The 25,383-nt window shown below is 36.9% G+C and overlaps 1 protein-coding gene and 1 long non-coding RNA gene across 4 annotated transcripts in view; both read left to right on the top strand.

Moving 5' to 3' along the window:
• GAS2L3 (growth arrest specific 2 like 3) overlaps positions 1–16,761 on the top strand; it is a 39,058-nt gene extending 22,297 nt beyond the window's left edge. For 2 of the 3 annotated variants that reach the window (XM_034987749.1, XM_034987748.1), the window contains exons 5-9: positions 171–312; positions 5,555–5,618; positions 6,291–6,429; positions 11,073–11,180; positions 12,912–16,761. In XM_034987749.1, coding sequence (XP_034843640.1) covers positions 171–312; positions 5,555–5,618; positions 6,291–6,429; positions 11,073–11,180; positions 12,912–14,228 — 1,770 coding nt within the window. In that variant the 3' untranslated portion in view covers positions 14,229–16,761. The remainder of the gene's footprint in view (positions 1–170; positions 313–5,554; positions 5,619–6,290; positions 6,430–11,072; positions 11,181–12,911) is intronic. The other variant, XM_034987750.1, reaches the window with a different exon arrangement.
• Positions 16,762–19,666: 2,905 nt separating this feature from the next.
• The window catches only part of LOC117998832, a 46,782-nt gene continuing 41,065 nt past the window's right edge, over positions 19,667–25,383 (top strand). The window contains exon 1 of the long non-coding RNA XR_004676095.1: positions 19,667–19,700. This is a non-coding gene — a long non-coding RNA (uncharacterized LOC117998832). The remainder of the gene's footprint in view (positions 19,701–25,383) is intronic.

Raw genomic sequence — 25,383 nt, 5'->3', positions numbered from 1 at the left:
GAGTCATTTTCTGGAATATACTTAAAGTAAAATAAAATAATTTTTGAAGATACTTTTTCCTCCTAATGTTGTGAACTTTTTAGTCATATTTATTTAGTGATATTAAAATGGATATCTAATGAAATTATCCTTCATATGAGTTTTTGAAATTATTCTTTCATCTTTTCCAGAATTTTCCAATGAGAAAAGTGCCCTGTAAGAAGGATGCTGCCTCAGGTTCATTCTTTGCTAGAGACAATACTGCAAACTTCCTTCACTGGTGCAGGCACATTGGGGTTGATGAGACTTACCTCTTTGAATCTGAAGGTTTAGGTAAGTGTTGTTATCACTGTGTTTAATGTTTATTAGGGTATTTTTGTATGTCTCACATGTAATTTTTTTCCCAATAAGGACTCAAATGCTGTATCTCATTTTCCTAGAAAAATTTATACTTTAAATGCATGTAAAACAATTGGAGAATCAGATTCTAAACCATATATATTAAGCTTTTTATTTATAAAGATCTTTTATATTTATTTATTTATTTATTATTATTATTTTTTAAGATTTTATTTATTTATTTGAGAGAGAGAGAACGAGAGACAGCACGAGAGGGAAGAGGGCAGAGGGAGAAGCAGACCCACTGCTGAGCAGGGAGCCCGATGTGGAACTCGATCCCGGGACTCCAGGATCATGACCTGAGCCGAAGGCAGTCGCTTAACCAACTGAGCCACCCAGGCGTCCGATCTTTTATATTTAGAATGCCCTAGAAATATTTTACTTCCTAAATGAGTTGGTCAAGGAAAGGTTCTGGACTAATGCTTTGCTAATTAATGTTTTCATCAAGAATTACTCTACCAAAGCCTAAATTACTAGTAATTTCTTTTTAACTGGATAATTATAGAAATAACAGAAGGCCAAATGAGATATACTCATGGTATTTAGATTTACCTTGTACACGGCAGCTGTCAAGTTGATTGTCTAAACGATTCATGTTTTTGACAATTCATTTTAAAAAGTCATGCTCTACTGAAGAATTATTGACGTATTGTCTCATTTACTTTAAGTCAATAGAAGCATCTGTGCAGTGACTAACGTGGAAGCTAGCTAAGTTTTAGACTACTATATATGTATTTCCTTAGAGCATTTATATATGTATATACATACACACATAGAATTTTTAATGTTTTGATAGGAGCAGTAGCATACCAAGGGTGGGTGGAGATCATGGGAGTAGTAGGGTTCCCTGGTAGAGAGAAGTATTTTATCACTGACATTGTTTAGAATTGCTGGTTCATGGTGATAATAAAAAACAAACAAATTTTTAGGTGGTTTTATTATAGTTTGAAAATTCTCTGAATTAAAAAAAAAAAAGGAATAACTAGTTCACTGCCTTAAGCAAAGATTCAGGTTATTAGGTAACCATCTGTTCATAGTTCTATGCCAAACATAAACTGAGCAAATAAACTAAAAACAGAACAAAATAAAATAAAATTCTCTGACTGTGCACACCCTTGTTGCCTGCACACAGGGTAGGCTGCTCCCACTGCTGCCCATTTGATATGCCTCTGGATATTCCTATCCGGTATACAAGTAAAAAAATGTAATGGGTTACTATTTTACTTCCCATTTTGCACCCTGCTTTAATCCAGGTGTGCTGATTGTTATTGACAATGAGGTTGATTAATGGCATATGCAGGCTGTAGAGATCAAAGGAAAGAGGAAATGCTTTGAATTCTCTAGTTTCCAGTTTATTGTTTCTGGAAGGATATAAAATTGTATATTTCTCATTGTTAGTAGAAGCCATCTTGTGACTGTCCTGAAGGTCAGCATATTAAAGCACCGCCAGTAACAGTAATTCATTTCCAGGCATTTAACTGATGAACTAGTATTTTTACTTTCTAAAGGTTTCAGAGATAAGCCTCTAAATTTTTACATTTTGCTAGGAAATCAAAGCAATTAAAAAAAAAAAACAAATACGCTATGCTTAAAGTATGCTTAAAAGCTACTTTTAGAGAAACAAGTTTAATAAAAATTGCAGGACAAATTCCTTTTGGTATGGATTTTAAAGTCAAATATAGACCTTTTTATTGCTCTGGAAGGGTATACTTTGTGCTTGGGGTATGTAATAGGTGATATTAATGAATCAAAGAACTGCCATTTCCACTGGGGGAGTCAATGTGCATGTTATTCATCACACAAACCATTATTCTGTTAGGGTTCAGAAGTTTCCTAGAGCTTTTAACTCTAAGGACAGGAACAGAAAGGTAGATGATCCACAACTACCATAGTGGTGCCTTTGGCTGAATTCTAATGATCAGGTTTTTTGTTTGTCTGGCTTTGTTTTTTATTAAGGATCTTTGTTTGAAGGATTAGATAGTATTTGGGTTCCTTTTAAAATATTAAACAAAATTTTCTAATGTGCTAGAGTATACAGAACATAATCTCCTGTCTTAACCATTTTAAGCATATTTGGTTTTGTTTTATTTATAGCATTTAAGAAAATTGAGATACACTTTGGGGTACCTGGATGGCTCAGTCAGTTGAGCATCCGACTCTCGACTTTGGTTTGGGTTGTGATCTCAGAGTCATGGGAACAAGCCCCCATCGGGCTCCGCGCTCAGTGTGGAGTCTGCTTATTCCTCTCCCTCTGCTCCTTCTCCTGCTTGTGCATGTGTGCTCGCTCTCTGTCACGCTCTCAAATAAATACATAAATAAATAAAATCTTTAAAAAACAATTGAGATGCACTTCACATAACGTAAAATTCATCATTTCAAAATGTACACTTAAGTGGTTTTTAGTATATTCACTGTGTTATGCAACCATCACCACTAATTAATTCCAGAACATTTTCATCATTCACAAAAGAAAACTCATAGCTATTAACAATTAGTCCTTCTGGCATCTTCAGGCATCTATGGATTTGCATATTCTGGACCCTTTAAATAAATAGAATCATACTATATGTGGCTTTTTGTGTCTGGCTTTTTTCATTTAGCATGTTTCATTTATGTCATAGCATTCAATAGTACTTCATTCCTTTATAGAGCTGAATGATTCCATGTATGGATATACTACATTTTTAAAAAACATTATCATCTGATGGACATTTTGATTGTTTTTTCTTTTTGGTCAATATGAATAATGCTGCTGTCTACATTTGTTTACAGGTTTTTGAGTGAACATATGTTTTTAATTCTCTCAGGGATATAGCTAGAAGTGGAATTGTTGAATCATATGGTAATTCTATATTTATCTTTTTAAGGAACTACCAAACTGCTTTCACAATGGCTTCACCATTTTACATTCCCACTGGCAACGAACAACTTCACATCTCCGCCAACACTTGTTATTGTTTTTTTTTTTTTTTAAATGACTCTCCTAGTGGATACGTGAAGTGGTGGCTCATTGTGGTTTTGATTTGCATTTCCTTAATGATTAATGATGTTGAGCATCTTTTCATGGCTTATTGGCCACTTGTGTGTCTTCTTTGAAGAAATCTGTATTCAAATCTTTTGCTCATTTTTGGGGGGTCATTGGTCTTTTTTTGGTTGACTTCTAAGAGTTTTTTATTTATTCTGAATACTAGGCCCTTATCAGATATATGATTTGCAAATATTTTCATCCAGGGCTTAGGTTGCCTTTTCACTTTCTTGATAGTGTCCTTTGATGGATGAAAATTTTTAATTTTGATTAAGTTCAATTTATCTTTTCTTTGATTGCTTGTGCTTTTGGTGTCATATTTAAAATACTATGGCTTAATCCAAGGTCACACAGATTTTCACCTCTTTTTCCTTCTAAGAGTTTTATAGTGTTAGCTCTTATGTTTAGGTCTTTGATCCATTTTGAGTTATTTTTTTGTATTTGTTGTGAAGTAAGGGTCTAAATTCATTCTTTTGCATGTAGATATCCAGTTCTAACACCATCTGTTGAAAAGACTGCTGTTTTCCTTACTGAGTTGTCTTGCCACCCTTTTTGAAAATCAACTGAACACAAATGTCTGGGTTTATTTCTGGGCTCTCAGTTCCATTCCACTGGTCTCTATGTCTGTCCTTGTGCCACTAACATACTGTCTTGGTTACTGTAGCTTTGTTGTAAGTCTTGAAATTGGGAAGTGCGAGTCTTCCGACTTTGTTCTTGTTTTTGCTAGTCTGTCTTTTTACAATTCTATATGAATTTTATCAGCTTAACCATTTCTGTAAAAAAAGGCTGTTGGAATTTTGATAGGGATTGCACTGAATCTGTAGGTCAGTTTGAAGAGTTTTGTCATCTTAACAATATTATGTCTCCCAATCCATGAACACAGGATGTCTTTCCATTTATTTGTATCTTCCTTAATTTCTTTCAACAATATTTTGTAGTTTTCAGTAAACAAGTCATAAAATTCTTTGGTTAAATTTGTTCCTAAGTACTTTATTCTTCTTGAAGCATTGTAAATTGAATTGTTTTTTAAATTACATGTTCAGATTGTATAAAGTAAAATGATTTTTGTATATTGATCTTGTATCCTGTAACTTTGCTGAAATTGAGTTTGCTCTTATACTATTTTTTGTAGATTCCTTAGAGTTTTTTTATGCAAAGGACAGTGTCATCCAAATGGAGATAGTTTTCCTTCCTCCTTTCCAATCTGGATGCCCTTTATTTGTTTTTCTTGCCTAAATGCCCTGTCTAGAACCTCCCATACAATTTTGAATAGAAGAGTTAAGAGTGGACATCCTTGTCTTCTCCCTAGTCTTCAGAGGAAGATTCTCAGTCTTTTACCATTAAGAATGATGTTAACTCTGGGTTTTTCATAGATACCCATTTTCAGATTTATAAAGTTTCCTTCCATTCCTAGTTTGTTGAATCTTCCTTTTTTTTTTTTTTTAAATCATGAAAAGGGTATTTGATTTTGTCAAATGCTTTTTCTGTGTCTACTGAGATAATTGTGTGTTTCCTTTCCTTTATTCTATCAATATAGTGGATTATATTGATTGATTTTCATACGTTGAACCAACCTTGCATTCCTGGGATATATCTCACTTGCTGCTGGATTCAGTTTGCCAGTATTGCATTGCAGATTTTTACATCTATATTCATAAAGGATATTAGTCTTTAGTTTTCTTGTGATATATTTGTCTGGCTTTGGTGTCAAGGTAATATTGACCTCATAGAATGAGTTAGGAAGTACTCCTTCTTTTCTGATTTTGAAAAAGTTTGAGAAGGCCATTAACACATAGTCCTAAGCTAAAGATAGTTTGGAATAAAATTGAGGTGATATATCTCTTCAAATAATATCTCCTGTTGAGAGACCTGAAATATAAACAATGTAATGTTACTAAGCCCTTAGTTTTTTAGACTTAAAGTGTTACAAATTAGGGTACATGCTAAGTTTTCATCCTCTTCTTATTAGCCAGTTTTTAAAAAAATTTATGGACGATGATAATATGTAGAGAAAAATGTCTTTTCTAAGTCTCCAAACAAGTAAACCTCCTGTCTTCATTATTATTATTTTTTTTTTACTTCTTCCATGCCAGAAATGTATTTCCCTATTTAATTTTGCCCTTTAAAATATGTGGTCTTATTTTTTCACAGTTTTGCACAAAGATCCAAGACAGGTGTATCTTTGTCTTCTTGAAATTGGTCGAATTGTGTCGAGGTGTGTATTCCACATTATTTCAGAATTTCAATGTCATTAATCTTTTAAAATCTACTTTTAGATAGAACACTATTTTCTAAAATAAAATAATTCTTGATTAAAATAAAATAACTTAATTTCCTCTTTTTATTTATTTCTTTTTTTAATTATTAACTTTGTTCTGTTTGCATGAGCTGTGTCATGTGTCAACATATGCTCACCCATATACCTTGCCATCATTTAGTATTAAACTGTAAAAGTGGTTGCTTAAATTTTTTAGACTAAGAATATGGTAAAAGCATGTAAAACTCTTTTAGCAATTCAAGGCAAGGCAGATCATCTGGACACAAAGAGGATCTGATAAGAAGGCTGAGGCTTAGTGTCATCCATACCTGACTCAGCCCCATCTTTACTCTGAAGCTGACTTTAAAGGTGGCTAACTTTCAGGATCCCTGGTTGAATACTGGAGCATCCAGTAATCCCAATATATGCTGTAATGTGAAGATTATATCCTGAATTTTTGACAGTCTCTTGGACATTAAAAAGCATTTCCAGATGTTCCAGTGAAACAATTGGTGGAAGAGAGTCAAGTAGACTTCACTTTAAAAATAAAACATAACCTATTTGTGATATGCAGGGAAGTGAATGGGTCAGACTTTTCTTAAATGATGAGATCTCCTAACTGGTTTTCAGATATGGGGTTGAGCCACCAGTATTAGTAAAACTTGAGAAAGAAATTGAACTAGAAGAGACCTTACTTAATACTTCTGGGCCTGAAGATTCCATTAGCATTCCAAAATCGTGCTGTCAGCATGAAGAGCTGCATGAGGCTGTAAGTAATTGCTGTATTTTCTCTCAACTGTGATGTGTCAGAGTCTCATAGTTTGCCACAGGTGATGCTGTGTTTAAAAGAGAATGTTTCTTATTCAGAACATACACCAGTACTAACTTCCACTCCCTGGTGAATTTAGGGCACCATATGTTAAAGGTGATGTGTTGTTTGTGTATGATGAGGAATGGATGTGTATTTGAGGAGTGGGGATGCAAATAGTCTGGAATCCCTCATGAAGGGTACTGGAAGCCAAAGAATTCATTGATTCTTTTTTTAAACATAGTAGTGTTATAATCTGATTTGCAAATTATAAGGATTACTCTCATGGTCATGTAGAGGTTATATTGGTTTTATTGTAATAATCCAGGCCTATGGTGATGAGAACCTGAACTTGGGCAGCAGTAGTGAAGGTGAAGCAAGAGGAACAATGATAGGACATATTTTGGAGGTAGAATTAAAGAATCCTAATTCTGATAGGGAGGGAGAAAACCTAGGGTGATTTTTAAGGTTTCTAAGTAAATGGTACACTGATACTTGGAATATATAGGAGGAGGAAAAGTTGTAAGAACAAATTGATGGGGTTTTGGGGAATATTCCCCTGACAGAATGTATGCAGACTTTTAGATGACGGGTCTCAACTGGGAAGTCTTAAGAGCTTTACCTGTCCATCATTATGCAGAGGTCACTAGCAGTTGCCCCAGCTGTGGGCTGTGTCTTCTGTAGTGACTATAGTAAGTGATGGAGGTGAACTGAGTAGCAAACATTTTTTTCTGCTTCCACTGTTGCTTAGAATTATGGTCTTTTTCAGACCGTTGTATTTGATGAAAGTGCTTAAAATACAAAATTATTTAAGAAATAACAAATAAGTCATTACTGATTAACATTTAGAAAGTATTGCTTTGATTGTTTTGTTTAACATAATAAAAGTCTATAGTAAAAGATTTGGATATCCTTGCAAGACAGATTAAGAAAATGTCAGCCTGATGGGGATGCGGAGAAAGGGGAACCCTCCTACACTGTTGGTGGGAATGCAAGCTGGTGCAGCCACTCTGGAAAACAGTATGGAGGTTCCTCAAAAAGTTGAAAATAAAGCTACCATACAATCCAGCAATTGCACTACTGGGTATTTACCCCAAAGATACAAATGTAGGGATCCGAAGGGGAACATGCACCCCGATGTTTATAGCAGCAATGTCCACAATAGCCAAACTATGGAAAGAGCCAAGATGTCCATCGACAGATGAATGGAATAAGAAGATGTGGTATATATATACAATGGAATATCATGCAGCCATCAAAAGGAATGAAATCTTGCCATTTGCAACGACATGGATGGAACTGGAGGGTGTTACCCTGAGCAAAATAAGTCAACAGAGAAAGACACGTATCATATGACCTCACTGATATGAGGAATTCTTAATCTCAGGAAACAAACTGAGGGTTGCTGGAGTGGTGGGGGGTGGGAGGGATGGGATGAATGGGTGATAGACGTTGGGGAGGGTATGTGCTATGGTGAGCACTGTGAAGTGTGCAAGACTGTTGAATCACAGATCTGTACCTCTGAAACAAGTAATACATTATATGTTAAAAAAAAAAAAGAAGATAGCAGGAGGGAAGGAATCAAGGGGGGGAAATCGGAGGGGGAGACGAACCATGAGAGACGATGGACTCTGAAAAACAAACTAAGGGTTCTAGAGGGGAGGGGGGTTGGAGGATGGGTTGGCCTGATGATGGGTATTAAAGAGGGCACGTTCTGCATGGAGCACTGGGTGTTATGCACAAACAATGAATCATGGAACACTACATCAAAAACTAATGATGTAATGTATGGTGACTAACAAAAAAAAAAAGAAAATGTCAGCCTGAATATTCTTTACCAGGCCAAAATATATTTTACCCATATTACTGATTTATATGACGACTGTCAATGTCAGTGTGTGACACAGTGATAATGCAGTAGGTTAAAAAATAAAACTTACTTTAAATCTTATAGAACCTAAAATAATGATAATTAAATAAAGAAGAAAACATTGGTAAAATATTTTTTATTGAATAGGAAAGACTATGTACAGTTTGATAAGAAAAGCATTTCCAGAAGTAAATGGGTAAGGACTGTTGTTTACACAAGAGGAAAATACAGTGTTGAATCTTGCTGAGAATCAAGGAATTAAGATACACAATTTGCGTCATTAGTAAAAATTTTTTAAAATTATGAAACCTGGTGCTGATAAGTTCTGGTAAAAGTCTACTTAGGGATTGCTACTTGTGATGGAAAATGATGTAAACTTGCAAAACAAGTTGACGAATGGATATCAAGAACCACAAAAATGTTCCTCTTTCATTTTTATTGTAATTGAAGGGGGATTAAAAAGCAGAACAAATGAAAGTATTTATTGTGCTATTTATAGTGGTGAAAATTAGAAGCAATGTGAATACTCTCAAATAGAGCAATGGCTAGGGAATTAGGATTCATTATCTTAACAGAATAATCATTATATGTGATCATTATGAAGACTATGTAGCAATAAGAAAAATACTTTGTGAAAAGTATGTATATATAGACAAACTATAAGAAAAAGAATGAAAATAATCAATAGGTTAGTGCCTTTTTAGATGATTTTTATTTCTTTAGCTATTCCCTTTAGTGTTTTAATGTTAGTTATGCAGTAGATAAAACCATAAGAGAACACTTTTTATCCATAGCTCTTATTTCTTTTAGGCCTACTCCTTTGTTTATAGATTGTGGGTTAATGCTAATTTTTACTGCTGAATGTAAGTGGTATTTGGATATTTAAACAAAGCAAATGACTTTTCATATTTACATTCTTGTTGTGAACACTAAAAAAGAACACATTTCTTTAAATATGCATATGCTACATGAATACATTCAGTGTCCACCTATACATACATGACCTACAGAGATTTTAGAGTCGTGTTTAAAGTAAGGAACAATTATCATCTGATTCATTATTTAGAGTGCTGTCTTTAGCTATAATTCTGTATGCTTTTGAAACTTTTAGGGATAGAAAGTAGTGACCGAAAAAAATACCTCCTTTCAGAGTACTTTGGTTAACTAATGTGTAAATGGTTTCAATAATTGTAAATTTTTTACCCACGTTCAGTTTATATTTAGCTATTTTATGCAGGTGCATGTGTGTGCATGAATGTGTGTGTACACATACACATATACCAGGCTATGAACAAGAGGAACTTAATTGAATGGCCTCTGAAAATCAGCTCTATTTATGATCATATTATTTTGTTAAATGAATGATGTAGAGAGATAAATTCCGGACCCTTCTGATCATGCCTGGTGAATCCACCTTTAGCTGTTCATTTTGGGTAGATAATGAAGACAATCATGCACTTCTCTTAGTGCTTAGCTAAATCGGGCATATCTGAAGAGACTTTGGTTTAACATCATACCCAAGTTCAATTAAATGAGTTTGTGTAGATATACACTGTGTGACAAATAATTGAGAAAAATATTTCATGGCCTTGCTTTTTCAAAAATGTGATTTTAGGAAAACAAAATATTTTCCATGGTGACTGATATGCAACTTTTTTTTCAATCAAACATCTCAACAAATATTTTTATTTTTTGATCAGTTTATTATAATTTCCATATTTAAATATAGAATTCCTGAATTTCTTATATTCATTTTTATAATTTTTTAGATGTTTACTGCAGTTAAAAATTCTGTAAGCTCCTTGAGGGACAGAAGTAGGGATTTCTCCTCAATTCTCATCTCCTTAGCAGACTATTGAAACAAAGTGAGCACTTTTAGAAAAATGCCTCTTGAATTGAATTCTTTATAATTTCACCCAATCTTGGGTGAATAGATATAAATACGCCTCTGGTTATTTTAACAGTAACTTTGGAACAATCTTGATATCCCCCTCCAAATGTTAATTTAGCATAGTGTTAAGGGACAAGTGCGAATTCCTACTTAAGCTTTATCTGACTGGCCTATCTTTGACTTGACACAGATATATTAATCCAGGGCATAAAACAATTCAAGCTTAACAATGAACTCAGGTGTTTCCTGTGACTTAATGAATGTGTTTTGAATTGACTGCACTGTTGTACACATTCACAGACCTCCAGCGGTCAGTGAGTGCATTAGGACCCTGATTGCACTTAGGCAGAGAGAGGGAGAGAGAGGGAGAGAGGTGGGGTAGGGAGGGAGAGAGGGAGACCCAAGACTTCATCACTGGGGCTCCTGGCAGGCTCAGTCAGGAGAGCATGCAACTCTTGATCTCAGGTTTCTGAGTTTGAGCCTACATTGGGTGTGGAGCCTACTTTAAAAAGGGAAAAAAAAAAAAAAAAGATTGTCACTGTCAGCTTTTATTAGATTAATGTCTAACCTCAGTATCTTTCAGGGAGCTAGCTGGCTCAGTAGAGCATATGACTCTTGATCCTCAGGGTCATGAGTTCAAGCCCCATGTTTGGTCTAGAGATTACTTAAAAAAAAATCCTAATCTCAATATTTGTCAACAAGTAAAGGAGAGATAATAAATGGTTCAAGTGTCTTTAGATTTTTATCTTTGAATTTGATTTTCCCATCTATCAAATAACCTTGCATTTTAATGTTAAATATTTTTTGTCACAAGCACTAAATTTTGTTTATTTTTAATCTTAGGTTAAACATATTGCTGAGGACCCTCCTTGTAGTTGTTCCCATCGATTCTCTATTGAGTACTTATCTGAAGGACGGTACCGACTTGGGGATAAAATACTCTTTATAAGAGTAAGTCCATCATTTACATCCTATTTACATACAGGTCTTATTTTGAAATTGGATTTATTGTTTTACCAAATTCCTTTTACTTTTTTTTTTTTTTTAAGATTTTATTTATTTATTCATGAGAGACAGAGAGAGAGAGAGAGAGGCAGAGGGAGAAGCAGGCTCCCAAGGAGCAGGGAGCCCAATGCAGGACTCGATCCCAGGACCCTGGGATCATGACCTGAGCCGAAGGCAGACGCTCAACCATCTGAGCCACCCAGGCACCCTCCTTTTACTTTTTAAAAAATTGGAATAGGGAGTGTTATTAATGAAATAATTTTACTGTACAGGAAAAATATGGAATACTTGCTTTCATGAGTATATAATGAGTTTGGGTAGACACCTTTAACACAATAAACTACCAAGGATAGCTAAGACTATTCAGACATTTAATATAATTGTTGGGAAAAAAAATCTTTGTATACCTCAGCTAATTTATTCCACTTTTCAAATTTTCTAAAAAGGAATTTCCCATCATAAGAAAAAACTAAAACAATACATGTAATAAGATTAAATATCAGTAATAAGAAAAGGAGGTAGAAACATTTCAGTTTATAATAATGTATAGATTGGGTCTTAAGTATAAAATCTTTTTTCATTGACACAGCATCAGTATGTTTACCAGTATCCTGATGTGCATATTCATTTCCTTCCTTTGTCCCATCTGCGATCCGCAGTTGATTAACTGTCCTGTTTATTGGTAGAGATTGAAGTTTCACCTGTTCAGTATTCTGTCCACTTCTGATACAAGAGCTCTTTTATTCCCAATTTAGGAATATAATATACAAGTATTTAAAAATATTTCACCATCCATATTTTTAAATTTCATATATTATCATTACCTCCCCATACCCCGCCCAACTCACACAGAAACATTTCCAAGACTTTCTATTTTTTAATTAGCTTTCTTTTTTTTAAGGCAGTCTGATACAATGATGGTGCACAGAGCATGGGATTTAGAGTTAAAATTTGCAGGGCAGTCTCCTACAATGGTGCAGAGTTGCCTGCTGAATGAATAGGGGCCTGAAAATCAGCTGGGACTGTGCTGGCCGACCCAAGGATGCATCTTGTCTGCACAAAAGCACCATTTGGGTTGGGCAGCCTGGTATGTTTGAGGCCAGGCCAGAGCTGTGTGATTTGAGACAATTTCCTCAACCTCGCAGAGCCATAATTTTCTTGCCTGCAAAGAAGAATTAATCATAAATTATATCAAGGTTTATGAAAGGTTAAATTGCTAAAATATATATGAAAGTAATTTATTGTAAAGTATAAATTTTCGTTGTTTTTATCTTCCTTCCATAATTTTTTTTCTTTATTATGAGGCATAGTTTCTGTAAGTACTCATTTCTCCTTCTCTTCATCTCCCTCCCTCTTTCCTCTCTCTTTTCTTCCTCTTTATTGAACAGTATTGCCCTTGCAATTTTGTATATTTGTAATTTGGATTTTTAGGATGCAAGTTATGTGCAAAAGCTTTTCTTACAAATTAGAGGACCTGTATTTAGTTGCATGATTCAGTATGAATTAAATTGATTATTTTAATAATATAAGAAGAAATAGGCTATCAATTTATAGTGAAGCTGCTGGCAAATACTCTGAATTTCATAGGTCATATACATCACAAATTATGCCTGCTAATGAATTGTAACTGTGAACCTTACGTTTTTTTGTTTTTGTTTTTGTTTTTACTTTCTTTTGGGGGAAAAGATGCTCCATGGAAAACATGTCATGGTCCGTGTTGGTGGAGGCTGGGATACTCTTCAAGGATTTTTGCTTAAATATGATCCCTGTCGAATATTACAGTTTGCTACATTAGAACAAAAAATTCTAGCCTTTCAAAAAGGAGTTTCCAATGAAAGTGTACCTGACTCGTCTGCCAGAACACCTCAGCCTCCTGAAATGAATCCTTTGTCAGCTGTTAGCAAGTTTCAGAAACAAAAATCAAAACCTGGCACGCCAGTTGGTATTCCAAGGAGCAAAGAAAAGCAGGTACGTCCACCGGGTGCGTTGCTGCCTGCATCTTCCCTGAAAGGAGGGAATCTGGGCTCTGTGTTGGTCCGTTCCAAATTGCCAGATTCTCCGGCAGCGTCTTCTCATCTTAAGCTCAAATCTTCAAAAGGCATCGCAAAGAAACCACAGGCTCCTTCAAACAATGCAGTAGGTAAAAGCACTTCTTCACCCGCCTCATCAAGAACCGCACCTTGTGAATCTCAGTCAGGGAGAAAACGTATCTCATCACCCAGTACTCCCCAGGCCAAGCTTGTTACGTCCCAGAAGCCCAGAGATGTGCCTGAGTCTGCACTTTTGCCAAATAAGTCTTCTGGAAAAACTGAACCAAAGCATTTGAAACACATTCCTGTACCTTCCAGGGATACTGCAGAGTCTCACTCCGCGGCACATTCAAATTCATCATCAAAGCGTCCAAAGCCGCCTAAGGCAAATACACACGTAAGGCCTAAACCTTCCCCCTCTCTCCATTCCCCTGCAAAAATGACAAAATCCAGTTCCAAAACTATACCCACAAGTCTAGGAACACGATCTCAGCCCTCGGATGGAGCCCCCCAAGCCAGGGCAGTGCCAGCACAGAAACTTAAGTCAGCCTTAAATGTAAACCAGCCACTCTCTGTATCCTCAGTTGTACCCACAAAAGTTGCACAGGAATCAAAAGATAAGAATATGGGTTCAGTTGCCAAAAAGCAGCCCCAGAATAAAAGTCCATCCCAGAAGATGGGACCCAGCTCCTCGAAGTCCCCTGGCCGTACCCCACTGTCCCTCGTGAGTCTTCCCCAGTCTTCTGTCAAGACACCACCTGTACCAAAGTCAGCACAGACTGCCACTAAGAGCCAGTATTCAGCTAAAGGGCCTCCAAAAAGTGGCAAAGCCCCGGCTTCAACCAGGAAACCACCCTCATCTGGTAAGGAAGCAGTTAGTGGAGATAAAAAACCTACCACAAAGAAAAAGGAAGACGATGACCATTATTTTGTTATGACTGGAAGTAAGAAACCTAGGAAATAAATACAAATGTGTCATTTTAAGAAAACGGGAAAGGAAGAGAGTGAATGTGTTAGCATTGCATCTTGAAAGTTTCTCCTGTTTGTGTTTGTCCAAATAGCTCAGACATTAGGCACAGTAAGGTGGGGGTTGGAGGTTGGGGATGGGGGTAAAGGGTGTATCAGATTTCACATTTCTGAATTTTCTAGAAGGTATCCTTTTGAGGTAGACAGTTGTAAACTTGCCATAAGGTTCTTATTAATAATAGACATTGATAGGATTTTCGATACATAGCATCTTTGTTAATGTCTGCCCTCTAAGGGAAGTGAGTTAAATAACACTACTAGAGTTACAACTATAATTGCTGTATTTTTGAATATGTATTAAATATGGAGGTTATATACTGGCTAATAGCAACCGTGGTGCTGTTAATATTAGTTATTGCATTTTGGTAAAATAGCAACGGTTTGGCACTTGTCTTACAAAAGGCACCTAATTTAATTTTTTGATCAGCATTATCTGATTGAACAATACTAAGTACCAGTGGCTGCTGCTGATTAGCTTGACATTGCTCTATGGTTGGTAGAATCCTGTTACTTAAAATTTTTAAGCTTTCCAAATCAGAAGGAACTGATTTTTTTGACTGGCTTATATTAACATTGGTAATATTTTATTACATTTTTGGTAAAAAAAAAACCACAAGATACTGAAATATAAACTGAAATTTAGTAAAAAAAAAAAACCCAAGACTTTTTATATATTATTTATAAGAATCTACACCTTATATTTTAGATGGATGTTGTGCAATGTGAAAGGGGAAACTGATTTAGTAACTTTTTGCATATTACAAATATTTTTAATATAGTTTCCTCTGAGTGCAGATATGAATTTTTACATTTAAAATAATGTTTTAACATCAGAATTATGTGTTAACAATCTTAAAATTAAGGTGTTATTAAAGAATCTTATGTTGGTGCTATATAAAAATTCTATCACGTGATTGTTATTTTTCTTTAGATAGCACAATGCCAGTTTTAATTAGGTCCTTCCAGTTACATTAATTTTCTTTAATAAAGTCATGCTGCTTTCAGTTTTTCAATGGCAAGTGGACAGGATATATGCAGCATTTTCTGCTCTTTAGGCAGATTCTCCAAGGAACATATCCACATCATGTAATGACTGCATAGGTTCCTTTGCTCTAAGATATTTGTAAATAATTTGTTTTTTAAGGGATTGTGGCTATTTAAAAAATTATTAATGTACTTTCAGAAGTTTTAAGGGTGTGTTTAATAACTTTATAGTATTATCAGTTATCATAGGTTATTATATTCAATATTGAGGTTTGTGTTTCCCTATTTTAAGCTACAATGTGTTTTCTAAAGAAAAATAATGGTTTACACAAATGTGCAATTATAAGATAAGCATCTTAAGCTGACTACTAACATTCTTTGGATTATAAAGCAAGAAAACTTTGTATAAAACGAAGTGATCTTTTGTCTGAGGAATACAGTTAAAATCAGAGATATATGCAGGCTAGTTTTTGGAATAATGGATACTTCTTAAAAGAGACAGTCTCTAAATATTTGGTTTAGTTCTGTTGCTCTGGGCATTGAGAGAATATTTACATTTTTGGAAAGTGAAATCAGTGTTCAAGAAGTGCTAGAAGCTTTACATTTTTAGTGATCAGAAATATTTAATGCATCTTTCAAAGAGAAGAATTTAACTTTCAAGAAGGAGTTTATTCCCACATAAAATCAAACAGTACTTTGGTATTGGTAACTTCTAGAACTTAAAAAACAATGATATTCTAACCAACCTATGGAAATAAAGTAGATTTTACAATATTAAACAGTAACTTTTATATAGAGTAATCAGGAATAAAAGTATCCCATAGGCATCTGGCACAAATTCCAAGAATGTTTTGGAAAATTGGAAGTTAATTTGTAAGTGACCCTATTCTTCATCAGTAGGGAATTTCTCCAATTGTATTGATGTTGAATGATCCCTTTCAAGATACGCTTGAAGCTTACCCTTTCAAGATAAAGATTTTCAAAAATAAACAACAGCCGAAAGATACTTTCTTCAAATATATTTTGAAATGCTCTTAAAGAGCTAGTGTTTCTAATCATTTTCACAGTTTTTAAAATACATTGTTGAAGCTGGAAAGACATTTTCATTTCTTCTAAGAGTGCAAGGTTTTAAAAGATTTTTCATGTTTCATATTTAACAAAATGAATTAAGCTTAAATTACTAAAGCACCTGGTGGAAAAAAATAACATGTATTTTCAGAAAAGAATGGAATGAGTTTTTATTTTTCTTTGCTAAAATTTGTGAACATGACTGGTATATCAAACTGATCTTCAGAGGAAAATGAAATGCTGGTTATTTTTAGATTGTTTGGGCTTACAGCGGGCATTTATGTCTTACGTCTTCAAAATATCTTGATGAATTAGGTGACCTCTAACTTTCCTCGCCACACGGAGTTTACACTTTTTAATGGATAAGGGAAATTTTTTGAGAAACAATTACTGTTCCTTCTGCAATCTATGAATCTCTACCTGATTTAAAAATCTGTTACTTCTTTAAAAGCCTTCAGTAACAGGTTGTTTTGTTACATTTGTACATCCAGGTCCACATACTGACTCCATTGGAATCCAAATTTGTATATATTCTTTTCTTGTGCAGCAGTGTATGTATCAAATTTTAACTTCTATTTTCTCAAGTATTAAAACTTAAACATATGCATCAAATTCTCAGTGTGCTTTTTTTGTGTGTTGTGAATGCATTCTGATCACTCAGTTCATGTGAGAAATTGCATATATTAAGAACTCATAATTTGAGAATAGTTTTGATTTTGCTACTTAAACTGCCCTTTTCATACTTGTGGAATTCAGGAGATTGTAAGATTCTGCCATTAAATAGCAGTATTTGTTCCCTAAGTTGCTGTATCTGTTAGAAGTTTGTCTCAGTAAGGCTCATATTTAATAATCACCAAGATAATGGAAATAATTTATCAGTTATTAAAGCACAGTTCTATAGCCTACACCAGTCTTGTGTTCATGGAAGTCTCCTGACAGTAGGAATTTCCAGTTCCTGCAATTCTGTCTTGATTTCACACTCAGTGAGAAGAGTCTTGAAATACTCATGTTTTTGTATATTCATGATCAGAGCAATTATAAAAAGCAGTTCCGTATGTATTCAATATGTATTTCCTGTGATGTTTTAAAAAAGAAAACAGGAAAACACCACCTAGGCCAAATTCTTATTATATTTTCCTCAATATTTGTGGGGAAAATTTGTGTATAAAGTTTTGACCTTAAATTCATGAGTTTATGAAATTTGGGGGAATATTAGGAAAACATTAAACAATTGCCAGTAAATATGAAAACACAAAGACAAATATTTTATTAAATTTAAGCTGTTTTCCTATAAATGTACTGTTTTGTTCTTATAGGAAAACACAAGACTTGATCTTGAAGAAATAATACATGCAAAAATTTAGTGATAAGTTAACTTTGGCACATAGTAATATTGGTATAACTATAAAATAGAATATAATATAGCCATTAAAAATGATGTAGACATTGATTTAACCTTTTTTTTTTTAAGATTCTATTTATTTATTTGTCAGAGAGAGAGAGAGCACAAGCAGAGGGAGCAGCAGAGGGAGAAGCAGGCTCCTTGCCGAGCAAGCAGGGAGCCGGATTCGGAATTCCATCCCGGGACCCTGGGATCATGACCTAAGCCAAAGGCAGATGCTTAACTGACTGAGCCACCCAGGCATCCCTACATTGATTTACCTTAAAAGAAGTATGTATGGTGGTGAAGTGGTTTGTTTTGCGAGACTGCTGTGATAAAACATTAATATAGAGTATTTTCTTAATTTTTGGTGTTCAGCCAGGGATAGCATAATTCTTATTGCATGGGATGTGATATCTAGGTTAATATAATTAATCTCTTGTGGAGAGTCCCTTAGGGTTTCATGTAATACATTTTATTTAATATGACCAACTTTCTTAAATTACTTTTGGTAAATTATACTGGAATGAATGAATATAATAAATAGAATGGGTTAATGTTGGGTATGACTGTGGAGGACCTCTAGTGGTCAAATGTGATAGTGTTGATGCCCTTGTATCTACTCAGATCACCACTTATTGAAACCTACCGAGTTGTGGAGATAGAACGAAGAATAATACAGCAGTTCTCAGATTCAGGAGCCTTGGGTTTACAAAGCACTTTGCAACTCACAGAATGCTTAATTACGTTAATAGCTAATCTTCCGAGCAATCCCATATTAGTATTATTATCTTCATGAGAATATTATTAGCACCATACAGACAGGAATTGTGTCTGTTTTGTTTACCACTGTGTTCCCAAAGCCTAAACCAGTGCCTGGCACATAGTAGGCATTCAGTATATGTTTGTTAATAAATTCACGAGTGAACTCTCTTTTCGTAGATGAGGAAAACTAAGGCTCAAGAAAACTGAAAGTAAATATAAAAATACCTACTAAGATTGATTGGCCGAACTTAAAGGATAAATTTATTTTTACCTATTTACACTTCTCTACAAATTTGATTTGTTCTTTATGTTAATATGATAAAGAAAGTAGGACTTAGGTGGCATCTTTTTAAAAATCCACCGAAATATAACATCCTGCTTTTTTTTTTTTCTTCTGAGAAAAGTTTTCTTGATTTAATTGTTTTGGGATTACTCTTTAAGTATTCTAAGCTTGAATAGATTTAGAGATTAGTGTATTTTTATGTCTTTAGTTTAATATTTATAAAGCTATTAACTATGTTCAAAGCATTGGATGTACAACGATGTGATGAAGTAGAGGTGCTCTGCAAATGTTTGCTGGGTGAATGAATAAAAGAAAAATAAGTTAAATGTACTACAAAATACTAAAATTAGCAATTAAAATCAAATTCCTGACAGTGCAGTGGGGATAGATATTGGTAAAAATACCAAGTTGTAGATGGCCCTAGAACCTCCATTAAAAAAAAAACACCAAACTTGAAAATAAGTGATTGTCCTCTGAATGAACAGGTTTCGTATGCTTCTTCCAAAATGAATAAATAGATCTCTCTTACGCAGCCCTGCAAATGTGATACAAAGTTGCATCATGTAGATCTCTCCAATAATTCATTGCCCTGTGCTGGGTGCTTTGGAACCCAATAAGTAGCTGTGGGAGAACAGGCCAACCTGTGGTGTTCATTGGAAGAGGAGGGGAACGTGACATACTAAATTTTAATCCCAAGCACTGAGGTAAAATGAAGGCAAGTGCCTTTCTTTCTTTCTTTCTTTCTTCTTTCTTTCTTTCTTTCTTTCTTTCTTTCTTTCTTTCTTTCTTTCTTTCTTTCTTTCTTTCTTTCTTTCTTTCTTTCTTTCTTTCTTTCTTTAATTCCAGTGTAGTTAACAAAGTGTTATATTTGCTTCAGGTGTGCAATATGGTGATTCAACAATTCTATACATTACTCAGTGCTCATCGAGGTAAGTGTACTCTTAGTCCCCTTCACGTAACCCCCCCAACTCACCTCCCCTCTGGTAACCATCTGTTTATTTCTTATAGTTAAAAGTCTGATTTTTGGTTTGTCTCTTTTTTTCCCTTTGTTTTTACATTCCACAAATGAGTGAAATCATGTGGTATTGTCTTTCTCCAAATGACTTACTTCACTTAGTATTATACTCTCTAGATCTACCCACATCATTGCAAATGGCAAGATTTCATTCTTTTTTATGGCTGAGTAGTATTCCAGTGTGTGTGTGTATCACATCTTCTTTATCCATTCATCCATCAGTGGACACTTGGACTACCTCCATAATTTGGCTACTGTAAATAATGCTGCAGTAAACGTAGGGGTGCATGTATCCCTTTGAATTCGTTTGGGTAAATACTCAGTAGTGTGATTAGGGGATCACAGGATAGTTCTATTTTTTTAAAAAAAAGATTCTATTTGTTTGACAGAGAGAGACACAGCGAGAGAGGGAACACAAGTAGGGGGAGTGCGAGAGGGAGAAGCAGGCTTCCCGTGGAGCAGGGAGCCCGATGTGGGGCTCAATCCCAGGACCCTGGGATCATGACCTGAGCCGAAGGCAGACGCTTAACGACTGAGCCACCCAGGCACCCCAGGATAGTTCTATTTTTAATTTTTTGAGGCCCCTCCATACTGTTTTCCCCAGTGGCTGCACCAGTTTGCATCCCCACCAACGACGCACCAGAGCTCTTATTTCTCTACATCCTTGGAAGGCAAGTGCCTTTAAACAGCAAAATGCAGTAGCTTCCATTTACCGTAGGCATCAGCAAAAATGTTTTTGAAGTCCATGAAGTCCCAAATCTCCTTAGAGGTTAAAAAAAGTCAATAACTCCTGAAAATTACAGCCTTTGAGATCAGAGCAAGTTAAGAAGGGAGCAGAGTTTGGTGTCTTCAGAGAGGGGAGATGCTATTCCTTTGACTATCCACTCCTTCCCTCAACCCAGCCCCTCACCTGGCTCACAGTTAACCTTCATATCACAGCGTAAGCATCACTCACTCAGAAACCCAGACCCTCCAAGCCTGGGTTGGATGCCTCCAGCGTACTTTCTTCCCAACTTACATTTTTCCTGTCATTACATTGCACCAAACACCGATCTGCTTACTTATCTAAATCTCTGACCAAACCTAGGATGGGAACTCCATGTCTCACTTGTTCATAGTTGCATCTCCTGCATTTAGTGCCTGTATTTAATGCCTAAATGCTTGTGGAAGGAGGGAAGGAGGGAAGGAAGGAAGGAAATACCCTTTTACTGAGGGAAATAAGCATCAGTGTGTGTAAAGGGAACCTCTGGCTTAATGTTGTGGACCCACCTACTGTGAAAGGAGTGTCTTCCAGAGAAAATGTCAGGGTAGAGTTTGAAGAAGTCTGCAGACATGACCTGCTCATTTTGGGAGAGGAGAGGGGAAGAGGGCAGTAATAAGGGGCCTTGAAGTTACGGATTTCTCTCTTTACATTAACAACAGATTGCTACAGTTTCACAGAAGAAAAATGTTAGAAACTTCCCAACTTACTAGACAGGCTTTTGTTTAAAAATGCATATTTTCAGGGATGTGAGAGAACAGTCAGAGTGTAACAGAGATTAACAAGGGTCCTGCTGCTAACTACTTCAGTCCTCACACTGAACGGATGGGGAAACTCAGGCCTGGGAGTTTGTTGTTGGTTGAGCCCGTTATCTGCACAATTAAAGCCAAGCTCTGAGCAGCAGAGTGAAGTCAAAATGGCAGAGGTAGTTGTCCCTCGGGTCTATGAATTATAGTTCAATGGTCCCAGATGCATGGGTCCAGCCCAGCAGATTCCTTGTATTACCTGTAATTGTGATTTTTTTTCTAAAGCAATCTACGCAACCACAATGCAGCAAAACACTCATTCGTTCATTTGTTCAGTGAGCAAACGGTTTTTCTGAGTGCTGACTCTGTGCCAGACATTAAGCTATATGCTGGGGACACAGTGACAAGACTGGCCACTGCTTTTCAGGAGATGACAATCTTCATTCAAGTGGCTTAAAAAAAAGTGTGATTTTTTTTTATTTTAATTTTTTTTTTTTTACTATAGTTCACCCAATTCTTTCCTTGTGATTTATTTTACCCATGGGATAAAATACCTTGATGGGATGTACCTGAGCCTCAAGAACAAGGGTCATTCACCATCAATTGTTACTCAGAAAATAGAGCAGTAAGAATCAAGTCTAAACAAGGGATTGGAAACAGAAAGGGACCTGAGCTTTTTCTGGGTAAGCCATTACTTAAAATCAAGAAACACACTTCTTTAACACAAGGCTGCTTCTCTTCTATAGTATTTATAGGAAGTACTATAGAGTATTTCCTGTGCTTGATTCTTCCTACCCCCTCCACTAAGCTCCACCTCAGTCTTAAGTGCTCCACAGAACTGAGATGAGCTCTCCACGCAGCTGCATGGAGAAGGTTGGTCACCCTCCAGCTGCCTGTCTCATGTCTGGGGAGTGCAGTTCTGAGATGCTTCCTGGGTTTGGACATCTCAGTGCCTTGCCCTAGCAGATGAGAGAGGAAACCTGCTCTTGCTGTATATCACAGAACAATACCTTCTGAGCTTTTGCTGCATCTTCCCCACTGGCCTATAGCTCCACAGGACCCAGTGGCATCCTGGGAAGACCTGGTGTGTTGGCCGCATAACCAGGAAACCTGCACTGTGGTATGCTGGTGTGCACAGGAATAACACAGCCCTTGACCCTCCCCCAGAGCCAAGACCAACCAACTCTACCCTTTCTTACATATTCAGTTTCTTTTGCCAGTTTCCCCCCTAATCTTGCAAACATGCTAAGATCTCTGATTATGCTTTTTCTACCCATTCCCTCATCCCCAAGTGGCAACCATGTGTTGGTCAGGATGAGCTGGGCTTTGCTGATGAAACAATAAAACACTCTTCTTGGCTTTTAGCAACAAAGGTTACTTCTCACTCAAGCTAGATGTCCATCCAGGTCATCTGGGGCTCTGTTCACCGTAGTTGCTCAGAGACCCAGGCTGATGGAAGCCTCATCTTGACAAACCCTTCAATTTTATTTTATTTTATTTTTTAGAGAGGGAGAGAGGAAGAGAAGGGAGGAGGGGCAGAGGGAGAGGGAAAGGAAGAATCTCAAGCAGGCTCCAAGCCCAGCAAGTAGCCGGACATGGGGCTCAATCTTACAACCCTGTGATCATGATCTAAGCCCAAATCAAGAGTTGGACGCTTCACCGACTGAGCCACCCACGTGCCCCTTGACAAACACTTCAGCAATTACTGTAGAGGGAAAAGGGGGTGTGGGAATGGCCAGCCCCTCCCTTCTGAAACTCGTCCTTGTTTCTCCTGACATGATTCTGAGTTTTCTCACAATTCTCTGATTCCTCCCTCATCAGTCCAGTTTTCTGACTCATGTTCCCTCTTTGCCCTTTTCATGTAGCTGCTCCCTAAGGAACATTCCTTGGCCCTCTCCTAACACATATGTTCTCTTTTGGCAACTTCTTCCAAACTGTGCTTTCCAGTACCATCTCCGTGTGAATGATTTCCAGATCTGTATTCCCAGCCCTATTTCCCCGAGGCCCAGTTCCATTGTCAGCAGCCACCAGCCTCCTCCCATTACTGCCTTAAAATCTCTTGTCTGAAAAGGAACTTTCTGTCTCCACCAAATCTACTCTTCCTCCCAACTCCCATCTTTCTGTTGACACCTCTTCCTTTCCCCACATTGAAACTTTCCAATATTTTAGAGTGTGTCTAAAATCCATCCCCTGCCTTCTATTACTGCCCAAGTTCCTGCACCTCTCTCCCAGAGGACAGAAATTCTTTGGCTATATTTTCAGCTTCTCTCCATGGCTCAAGGCTGCACATGGTACAACTCCAGGGAACACCATTCTAGGTGAATGGCACCCCCTGGAGTTGTGCAATGCAGTGGTTCTACAGGCCACACTGTGCCCATAGTAATCTGCCTACAGCTCAGCTTAAATCATGACATACCACTGTTCAAAACCCTTCCTTGGCTTCCCATTTCAACCTGAATGCCTTGGCTCCATCCCCCCTCCCCACCCCGCACAGGTCATGATGGAAGTCACTCTCCCACTTCTGAAGTCACATCTTTCCTACACCAAGTAGTATTTTCTACCCTGCATCCTAGTGATTTAAGAATAGTTTTTCTCTCATGCACTTGATAAGTGAGAAGTTATTCTTACTTAGGGATTAAATTAAGAAATACTATTTGCTCCTTATGGTGAAAAATAAAAACCCCAAGTCATAATGGCTTAAGTTTTGTTTTGTTTTGTTTTTTAAAGATTTTATTTATTTATTTGACAGAAAGAGACATAGTGAGAGCAGGAACACAAGCAGGGGGAATGGGAGAGGGAGAAGCAGGCTTCCCGCCGAGCAGGGAGCCCGATGTGGGACTTGATCCCAGGACCCTGGGATCATGACCTGAGCCGAAGGCAGACGCTTAACGACTGAGCCACCCAGGTGCCCCAAAATGGCTTAAGTTTTAAAAGAGAATGCATTGGCTCACATAAATGAGAATTGCAGGTTACATCCTACTGCTTCAGGCATAGCTGAATGCAGGGCTCAAGTGAGATCCTTGGGATTCCTTCCCTCTCTTTACCCCCAGAAAGTGGAAATCACAGCAGGCCTGTCTGGCGGTAGCTGGAGCCAAGGAGGAGATGCTGCTACTACTCTAGACAAGAAACACTCCAGCTTCTTCCTTTCCCTGTCCACTGGTGGTCCACTGGTGCCTCCGTTTGGCTGACCCTGGGGTCCGGGAAACACAGCCTGTAGGGCTCAGAGGGAAGCAGGGGAAGAGAAAAGGGTGTGTCTAAGACCAAACAGGCGGACCACCAGCACAAGTAACTCACTCAAAGTCATACAACAGTAGGTGGTGGAGCCTGTCTTGAACCATAGCTGAAGCTCTGAATCCTGCTACCCTCTCCTGCAGCCAGCATGAAAGGGCATTCCAGTTGGAGCATCTGTGTGAGCAAAGGCACAGGCGGGAAATTCTAGAACATGTATGGAAATAGCAGAGAGTTCCCTTGGGCTGCAATGCAAGGTGCTTTCAGAGGAACAGTGGGGGAAGAGGATGCCCACTGTAAAGCGTTGAGGCCTGGCTCAAGAACTTGGTCTTTGTTTGGAAGCAAAAGGGAAGTTACTGAAGGAAAAGAAAGAGTTAAGATAATTTATTTATTTACAGCTATAAAAATGTCAGAAACAGGAAGGAAATGGTTGGACTCTTTTCAAACAAGAACAAGGTACAAAGTGAAACAATCTTCAAGAGTAAAGATTACAGATATAGTAGAGTTGCTTTTTTCCTAATTTTTGTATGGTTGCCATCTTTGCTACTCATAAGAGAAATTAGGAATGAGCAGTCGTTCATTCAAGTGAGGACCTGCTGTGAGCTGGGCCTTGTGCTGGGGTTTTTCAGTATGCCAACCGGAGTCCTTTGTTGGGCAATTCTAGTATCTCCCTTCTGAAGTTGCAGGAGTGCCCTCCATGTAATGACATTTGGTCTGAAAAGAGATCTGTGGTCGTCCAGAAAGTACATAAAAATGGTTGTTCACTTTGTACTCCTTTATGGTTTTAAATCTCAAGGTCATAGGCTCTGGCTGGCTTTGAAGTTAAATGGCTTGAGCTCATTTGCAATGATATTGGCAGACTG

This window comes from Mirounga leonina, unplaced genomic scaffold (assembly GCF_011800145.1).
Source record: "Mirounga leonina isolate KUSES-001 unplaced genomic scaffold, KU_Mleo_1.0 Mir_418, whole genome shotgun sequence".
NCBI lineage: Eukaryota > Metazoa > Chordata > Mammalia > Carnivora > Phocidae > Mirounga > Mirounga leonina.
The sequence above is the reverse complement of the archived record's forward strand: the minus strand, read 5'-3'. Positions and strand labels throughout refer to the sequence as shown.